General features: G+C 47.2%; 2 protein-coding genes across 2 annotated transcripts in view; one reads left to right on the top strand and one right to left on the bottom strand.

Annotated features, from left to right (window-relative positions):
* Positions 1 to 123: 123 nt before the first annotated feature.
* On the top strand, positions 124 to 3171 carry pagr1 (PAXIP1 associated glutamate-rich protein 1). Its single transcript, XM_076264799.1, has 5 exons — positions 124 to 447; positions 621 to 805; positions 1024 to 1342; positions 2434 to 2513; positions 2613 to 3171. The coding sequence occupies exons 2-5, from the start codon at positions 625 to 627 to the stop codon at positions 2849 to 2851; spliced, it is 819 nt and encodes a 272-aa protein (XP_076120914.1). The 5' UTR covers positions 124 to 447; positions 621 to 624; the 3' UTR covers positions 2852 to 3171.
* Positions 3172 to 5779: 2608 nt separating this feature from the next.
* The window catches only part of tlcd3bb (TLC domain containing 3Bb), a 14204-nt gene continuing 11151 nt past the window's right edge, over positions 5780 to 8832 (bottom strand). The window contains exons 5-6 of the mRNA XM_076266614.1: positions 6915 to 7024; positions 5780 to 6384 (exon numbers count right to left, since the gene is read on the bottom strand). Coding sequence (XP_076122729.1) covers positions 6105 to 6384; positions 6915 to 7024 — 390 coding nt within the window. The 3' untranslated portion in view covers positions 5780 to 6104. The remainder of the gene's footprint in view (positions 6385 to 6914; positions 7025 to 8832) is intronic.

Genomic DNA, 8832 nt, shown 5'->3' with positions numbered 1-8832 from the left:
CTGACGTACCACCAATCAGCGTTCACTTCAAAATTGGACACGTGACGCCATCTTCATACAAGTATGTTTAGTCAGAGCCCTCTGGTTTAGTGCTTACTGATAAACCATCTACACTAACACAATTTCAGCAACTTCTAAGTAATATGCTTCATTATAAAACAATTTCACATACTATAACTACATAGGAAGGGTAAAAGATTATCCTGATGTTACCACGTAAGCTACGCTTCTAGGCAAGCGCTGTCGACTACAGCGCCGCAGCACAGCCAATCAGCGCTCAGATGCAAGGCAAACCAAAATGGAGGTGCGCTACTGCAGAATATGTGGACAGTAGCCATGTCATGAATCATAGCTGTTTATTATGTTGCATCTACCTGAAGGAGCTGAGAGAGGGGACGTTATAAACAAAGTCGACTTCAGGTTGATTTGGGAAGAGTTCATCTAAAAGTAAGTGTATTAACTACACGACTTTATCACAGTGTTCAAACAGCTAATATGCTAATGCTAAACAACAAATAACTAATGGGCAATGAAAGATTTCTTACTGTAATTTTCTGCATGGTTTATTCTTCATCGTTACAAGAAAAGACTGAATTGAGCTGAATTCTCACTCCACGTAGCAAAATGACACAGGCAGTAGCCGAGGACACAGAAACCTCCCTTACGGAGGGGCTGGAATCAATGGGGGTACGGGAGGCGGATAAAACGGATAAGTTGAACCAGGGCGAGGGGGACAAAGCGACACAAAATGACAAGATGGACGAGGCGAACGAAACGATGGAAGAGACACAGAAAGAAGATGAAGGTATTGCTCGTTCACGTTGTATTACAGATTACTGTAAGTTATATCATTTAATTTCTCATACTAAGCTGTTACTTCAAATATGCATATGACTTACTTCAGATTCCATCTCAGGTTAGTGCAATGTGCAGGATAGCTGCAAGATTCTTGACAGGTGCCTTATCTATCATTGCTTGTCAATGTCTTGAAAACAGTGTGTTTGTCTGGTTCTCTTGTGGAAGATAAAGACGCCATGCTGGAAGATGAGCATAAGGAAGGGGTCAAAGGTGAGACAGAGATGGAGGTGAGAGAGGGCAAGGAGCAGAACGGTGACGGCGACTGGGAGATCCCTTACAGCGACGAGGAGATGGAAGACCCCAAATCCTGGATGCCGCCGCCTCAGGAGATCAAACGCCTCTACGAGCTGTTGGCCAAGGGGGACGTGCTGGAGCTCAACTGGGTAGCGCTTCCTCGCCGGCCCCCAACGCCACCCCGCACGCCCTCCCCTGAGAGGGACGGGGAGGAGTCCCTGGAGCCCCAGGAGGATGACAACCAGAACAGGTGTGTGTATGAACGCTGGTGAATCAGAACAGATGTGTCTAGGAATGCTAAAGATCCAGAGCAGGTGTGTGTGTGTCTGCAGGAGCAATAGGGAACGAGAACAGTTGTATACCTCTGTGTAGGGACACTAGAGAACCAATACAGGTGTGTGTTTGTATGGCCACTACAGAACCAGTACAGGTGCATATCTTTGTGCATATCTTTGTAAACACTAGAGCAGTGTGTACCTAACTGTGTGCTGTGAGGGCTGCACAGGTGTGTGTGTGTGTGTTGGGGGGGGGGGGGCATTGAAACCTCTCGCTCTGAGGGTACAACCATGAGCCCCCTCATTCTGCATTACCTTCCATGTAGGAATTCCCCTTTTGGCTATTTTTCAACATACTGGGTACACATTTAGTCAATTAGTCAAAAACTGACCAAGAGGGTCTTGTTCCTACCCGCAACAACATTACATAGGGCAATACCTGGCTTCTGCAATAACTACATTACCGGTACATAGGGCAATACCAGGCGTTCTGGGCACCCATTGGTAAGACGCTATTAGTCAGTGTAGCGTTAAAATAAGTGTGAAGCTGTTGTTTTATGGTAAAGAACTACATTGTGCTGCTGTTGTTTTACAGTAAAAAACTACATTGTGCTGCTGTTGTTTTACAGTAAAAAAAAAACGACATTGTGCTGCTGTTGTTTTATGGCAAAGAACTACATTGTGCTGCTGTTGTTTTACAGTAAAAAACTACATTGTGCTGCTGTTGTTTTACAGTAAAAAAAAACGACATTGTGCTGCTGTTGTTTTATGGTAAAAAACTACATTGTGCTGCTGTTGTGGTGAAGCACACTAATCCCGGCGCAGTGAGCTGCCTGCAACAACACCGGGGCTTGGGGAGCAGTGAGGGGTTAGGTGCCTTGCTCAAGGGCACTTCAGCCGTGCCTACTGGTCGGGGATAGAACCGGCAACCCTCCGGTTACAAGTCCGAAGCGCTAACCAGTAGGCCACGGCTGCTGTTGTTTTACAGTAAAAAAACGACATTGTGCTGCTGTTGTTTTACGGTAATGAACTACATTGTGCTGCTTTGGCCTCCCTTCCTCTGCAGGGATGTGGAGCCCACTGAGTTTGACTTTGACGAGGAACAGACACCCAAGAACGCCTTCATCAACCGCCGCAGGACCCCAGGTGCAGCCCTCAGCTCAGCCAAGCTTTTCACACAGGCACATGGCAAGACAGCCGTGAGTGAGAGTGTAATGTCCCTCTTCCTGATTTTTCTTTCTCCAGGGTCCTCAGCACGGTCTACAGTTCGCCGCGAGGCTCGGATGGACAAGGTCCTCTCAGACATCAAACGGCACCGCAGGATCGACGAACAGCTCCTCAGGAGCGGACGCGACCTCTTCAAGAGCGACAAGTCCCGTTCGGCACCGCCCCCGAAGGAGCCCCTGTCTCCCAACAGCCAACGGGAGCGCGAGAGGGACAAAGACCCCAGCACAGTCTTCAGCCCTCGCCAGAGGCGATACTGACCACTGACCACACCCCGGCACAGTCCTCGGCCGTCGTCACGGAGACGCCGATGATGGCCCACGGCAGCGGCTCACACAGAGGCCAGGGCCACATTAGACCAGGCCCAGTACCAGCGTGTGTGTGTGCGTGCGTGTATGAAAGTGTGTGTATGTGCAAGAATGAAGTGCAGCCACGAATTTTTAAGAAGTTGCCAAACCTGAATTTTATCCCATACAATGGCATTAATAATGCAGCAGTTGATGCTGGCTTTTATAATAGGTGGATATGTTTGTGTGTCCATTTTCTATGACCGTAATAAATGTTGTTGTTTTTTCCAGGGTCTGAGTGTTGTTTCTGATATCTGAAGAGGCTGGACGATGTTCTGTTCAGTCCATTTGATTAGACTAAAGCTGTTTCTGCTGTGTGCAGTAACATTAGGAGCTTAATTGACCCATTTAAAATCTAATCAACTGTTTTATTGTTGTCCTTTTATTTATGCGACTGGTTGTCCGTGTATACACTCTAATTCTCCTCTGAAAGGCCGAATGTCTCCCAGGGCACTAAGGGATACTTCAAGGCGTATTTGTTTTCATAGTGGACCGGACAGTCCTTCACTGCTGCTGTGGTAAAAAGGGAGGGCTTGTGTTGTTGTTATGCATAAAACAGTGTCGGAGCCAAGCACAGGATATAAGAGTATATTTTCCATCATGTTTGAATAACAACAAAGCTGTCATATATAGTTGAACTGAAGGGGTAACATTTTGTCTTTTCTAACATGTGTGTACATATGCACATTCAAAATCACAAATGAACAAATAAATAATCATAATAACTCATTGAACACATAACAAGCTTATGAGGATAGAAGTACACAGTACAGTGTGAGAAATGGTTATTTCTAGTTATACTTGCACCAATGAGATCTTGAGTAGGCCAAGGCCTTCTAGAATAGTGGTTTCATTTAGGATCTCCATTCAGGATAACTGTCAACAACAAGCATGTTACAAAGACTGAACAGGAACAGGGCTTTGACTTTTTTTTTCTTAAGGATACACTTGCTATTCTCAACAACCAATGAGAATTGAAGAAGGTTAGAACTGCTGAGGCTTGTGGGTAAACAAAACCAACTGAAGAATTTAAAAATCTGGAGAATTGATCCCTTTCTGTTACGCTAAATGACTCCAGGCCATGATTCCAAGTAGGTGGTGTAGTGGCAAGCCCTGGGAAGATAACCCAGCAGATGCTGCAAACCTGATAATAGAAGAGCCCCGGGGCTTCAATCTTCTAACTGAACAAAGTCCAAGGGCTCTTCTCTTAGGGGGTTTAGCACTTCATCTGGGTTAAGGTACCCAGATCTGCCACACCCCCCCCCCCTCCTCCTCAAGAGCCAGCAGAGACACTATTATCAGGGACTGTCAGGCTACACCAGAAACAATGTTAGGCCGTTCGCTCAACTTGACACGTGTGGCTACACAACAAGATGATGAAAGAATGGAAAATACTACTAGAAGCAAAACCTATTCAACAAAAATAAATAAAAACGCTAACGAAATATAAGATGTCTAAAACGTTATCACATAAATTAACCGTAAATACTAAAATGAACAATGTGCAAATAACTAAGTTACCATATCATACAGCTGCTATGTACACCAGTCACATTTTTTATTGCGAGGAAATATGCTCGTCCTGAATTAAAACAACGAGTAGATGAGGAAAGTAGAAAGTATAAAATGTTCTCAAGGCTAAGGCAGCGCAATACGCCATCTGCAAGAAAAAAAACCCTCGCCTCCAAGACAGGGGCACTGATGATCTCAAATGACTGCAACTATCGTTTAAGTAGGAGACGGAAATACTTGCGTAGCATTAGTACGTTTTTTTTTTGTTTTGTTTTTCTTTGTTTCCAGCTGCATTTGACTAAGTTGAACAGGCCATCTAGAAACAATGCACTAGCATATACAAAATAATACATTCCTAAATCCTGTGCGTACTGTTCTGAAGACGGACAGGACTTTGTTACATTGGATAGATACTGTTTATTGGTCCTGTTGTATTGAGTCTCCAACATACACTATAGACTACCACAAAGCCCCCCTTTGGTGTTTTCACTATTGTCTCCTCTGAAAGCAGTCTGATGCCCGTGGAATGTGGCTGCATGGGACACCCAGACCATGACATGGCAGACCCTGGGGTAGGAACCATGGGGTAGGAACCCTGGCATGCCAGACCCTGGGGTAGGAACCCTGGCCTGCCAGACCCTGGGGTAGGAACCATGGCATGCCAGACCCTGGGTTAAGAACCATGGGGTAGGAACCATGGCATGCCAGACCCTGGGGTAGGATCGCCTATGCCTCTAGATCTATAGGTAGCTCTGCTTTCTGCCAACCAACTCCAAGGAGCTTTCAGGCTGACCCTTGGCCCTGGGTAAAGAATCCACTCCGTGCAATCTATGCCAATATGTGTGTGGATGTCGAGTACAGAACTTTTACTTGTTTTTGTTTACTTGTTTTTGTTTAAGACACCAAAGCTCCATCAACCCCCCCCCCCCCCCCAGCTTAACTCTCAAATCCAAAGTGCTGCTTAGTCAGGCCCCCCACCCCCTTCACCACCTGCCAGCATCTCCGCAGTGCCCGTTGTCATGGATACAGTAAATACGGATGTCACAGTCAGGTCCCATGGGGACCCGAGCACCTACATTCCAACAGCTTCAGCCCAGCTCACCTTATCCACAGTTCACCCTCCTTCTTACTGGAAATACGGCTGTGTGTGTGTGTGTGTGTGTGTGCGTGTACAGAGGCCATAGCTTAGCTTAGGTTAGTCATGTCTTGCTGCAGAAACCCGGGCCTGGACAACGGCATACGCTATAATGTACATACATGTTAAATAAGTCATGGAGTATACTGTATATACACACACACATATTTGAATCCATTGTTTTTTTTTCCCCTCCGTCTTCCCGCACTTTAAATGTGTGACTGCGACAGACTTGTTTCCCTGGGAAAACTCTCTCTTCCCTGATTGGTGCTTTAAGCCAGAGACCTAGAGAGTTTTCACAGATGAAACCAGCAGCACGCATGAGCACTGTGCAGCGCCACACTGCCACGCATCTCCACCTAAGCGTCACCCAGGCCCCTTCCTGAAGGTCCACTCTCGTCCACTCTTTCCCTTCATGCAGTCATTCTGTCTCTTTCTCTTTTCTCTCGTGTCCCTCCTTCCTCTCCTCCTCCTCCCTCCCGTCCTGGGTTCCCGTCCTGGTCACCCTCTCCGCTGGCCTCAGTGATTGGCCGAGGCTGTCTCGTGCTCGGTCATGCGAGCGTTGTACCCGTTGGATGGCTGCGCCGGCGTCAGGGCGTCCCAGTCTGGACGCTCCTTTTTCGGGGAGAGCGAGGCGGGACGGGCGGAGGGGCGCGAGGACCCCCTCCTGAACAGGCGCAGAGCCCCCCTGCAGATCAGGGAGAACCAGTAGAGCTGCGGAGCCATGAGGAGCGCCGCGCCCAGGTTACACTGCCACGGGACGGACAGGGGGACCAGGTGGAACGGGATCGAGGCATACCTGAGAGAGAGATGGGGGGGGGGGGGAGAAATAGAGAGAGAGAGGGGAGGGGGAGGGAGAGAGAGAGAGAAAGAGAGAAGAGGGAGGGGGGAGGGAGAAAGAGAGGGGGGGGAGAGAGATAAGATAAAGAAAAGATAACAAAGAGGAAAGAGAGACAAGACAAGGAAGTTGAAGAAAAGTCAGAACCTGCAGTAAAAGCAGCCACATATACTGTCATATGGATTCTGTAAACTTTACAGTAAAATCAGCCACATATACTTTCATATGGATTCTGTAAACTTTACAAGTCTTCACAAGTCACCATATATGTTAATGTTGTCACCAAGGCAAGAACGCATGCAAACACTGATCCAAAAGCAAGATAGAGGCAAATGTGTGTGTGTGTGTGTGTGAGAGAGAGAGAGAGAGAGAGAGGGAGAGAAAGAGGGATTGTTAGAATAAAAGAAGAGAAAAAAGAGAGAGAGGGAGGGAGAGAGAGATGAAAATACAGAATGAAAGAGCGAGAGAGAGAGTGAAGAGAGGAGGCATACCTGCCGTAAACGTAGTATAGGTAAGGGAAGAGAAGGACTCGACAGACCAAGAAAGTGACCAACATGAGAAGCCCATTCACTTTGTGGAGAAGAGTATGCTGCTGCTTGTACTGAAGAGAGAGAGGGAGGGGGGAGAGGAAACAGTTATCAAACAAGAAAAAGCGAGTGAGTAAAAGAGAAATAGAAGAAGACCAAGGAAAAGAAGAGAGATAAAGACAAAGACAGAGAAGGAGAGAGAAAGAAAGAGAGAAGAGAAAAGCCCAGGAGTAAACAGGAAGAACTGCTACTGTAGGACAAGAGTAAACAGGAAGAACTGCTACTGTAGGACAAGAGTAAACAGGAAGAACTGCTACTGTAGGACAGGTGTAACTGCTACTGTAGGACAGGTGTAACTGCTACTGTAGGACAGGTGTAACTGCTACTGTAGGACAAGAGTAAACAGGAAGAACTGCTACTGTAGGACAAGAGTAAACAGGAAGAACTGCTACTGTAGGACAAGAGTAAACAGGAAGAACTGCTACTGTAGGACAGGTGTAACTGCTACTGTAGGACAGGTGTAACTGCTACTGTAGGACAAGAGTAAACAGGAAGAACTGCTACTGTAGGACAGGTGTAACTGCTACTGTAGGACAAGAGTAAACAGGAAGAACTGCTACTGTAGGACAGGAGTAAACAGGAAGAACTGCTACTATAGGACAGAAGAGAGTATGTGCATACAAGTACTTTATTCACTTCAAACATAACGCTGAGAAGAAATCAGAAGAAAGAGCACACATGTCTCCACATGGTCACCCCCGGCTTCCTCATTACCAAGGCAAGCCAGGCTCCACTATTACTGAGCACTGCACACAGCCATCTCTACCGGCACACCACACACATCTAAAAATACAGTACATCAGTGAGACACTCTAAACACACACACACACACACACACACACACACACACACACACACAGTCACACTCACACACACATTAGGCTGGCGCAGTGCCAGGTAAAAGCATGCCAGAGTAGAGCACAGGACAAGATGGCAGAAAGGGAGGTGGAGAGGGTCAGAGAAGAGACAGACACTCACACACGACTGACAAGAGAGACAGACACTCACACACCACTGACAAGAGAGACAGACACTCACACACGACTGACAAGAGAGACAGACACCCACACACGACTGACAAGAGAGACAGACACACACGACTGACAAGACAGACACCCACACATGACTGACAAGACACCCACACACGACTGACAAGACAGACAGACACACACGACTGACAAGACAGACACCCACACATGACTGACAAGACAGACACCCACACATGACTGACAAGACAGACACCCACACACGACTGACAAGACAGACACCCACACATGACTGACAAGAGAGACACCCACACATGACTGACAAGAGAGAGAGAGAGAGAGAAAGAGACTGATGAGAGAGAGAGAGACACACACACAAAAAAACCAACAAGTGAGTACAGGGGTGCAACAATTAACTAATTAATCGATTAGTTGTTGTGTTCTCACTCCTGCTGTTTCATGTTACAGTTGGCACTGCTCCCTCTAGTCTTACAAAGCGTTGAATTGCTTTCAGACCTTCACCTGCACTTAAAATGGAAATGCTCCCACCCCACCTGTTGCTCTACTGCCCTCTGGGTCACCCCACACGTCTGCAGGGCTGTTGTGTCCGGTTCTACGGGTCTGTAAAGGTCTACGGGTCACCCCACACGTCTGCAGGGCTGTTGTGTCCGGTTCTACGGGTCTGTAAAGGTCTATGGGTCACCCCACACGTCTGCAGGGCTGTTGTGTCTGGTTCTACGGGTCTGTAAAGGTCTACGGGTCACCCCACACGTCTGCAGGGCTGTTGTGTCCGGTTCTACGGGTCTGTAAAATTCATGTCAAAGGAACCTTCAAAA

The sequence above is a fragment of the Alosa pseudoharengus genome, unplaced genomic scaffold (assembly GCF_046254945.1).
Source record: "Alosa pseudoharengus isolate Yale_2024_CS ecotype anadromous, Long Island Sound unplaced genomic scaffold, YU_APseudo_1.1 YU_APseudo_1.1_scf_4, whole genome shotgun sequence".
Lineage (NCBI taxonomy): Eukaryota > Metazoa > Chordata > Actinopteri > Clupeiformes > Clupeidae > Alosa > Alosa pseudoharengus.
This window is presented reverse-complemented; position numbering and strand designations above follow the sequence as displayed.

Excerpts from the sequence above, each read along its gene's own strand:
- pagr1 (XM_076264799.1), top strand. The coding sequence starts at position 625 with ATGACACAGGCAGTAGCCGAGGACACAGAAACCTCCCTTACGGAGGGG. Across the intron at positions 806-1,023 it reads GACACAGAAAGAAGATGAAG|ATAAAGACGCCATGCTGGAA; the intron begins GTATTGCTCGTT and ends CTCTTGTGGAAG. Across the intron at positions 1,343-2,433 it reads GAGGATGACAACCAGAACAG|GGATGTGGAGCCCACTGAGT; the intron begins GTGTGTGTATGA and ends CTTCCTCTGCAG.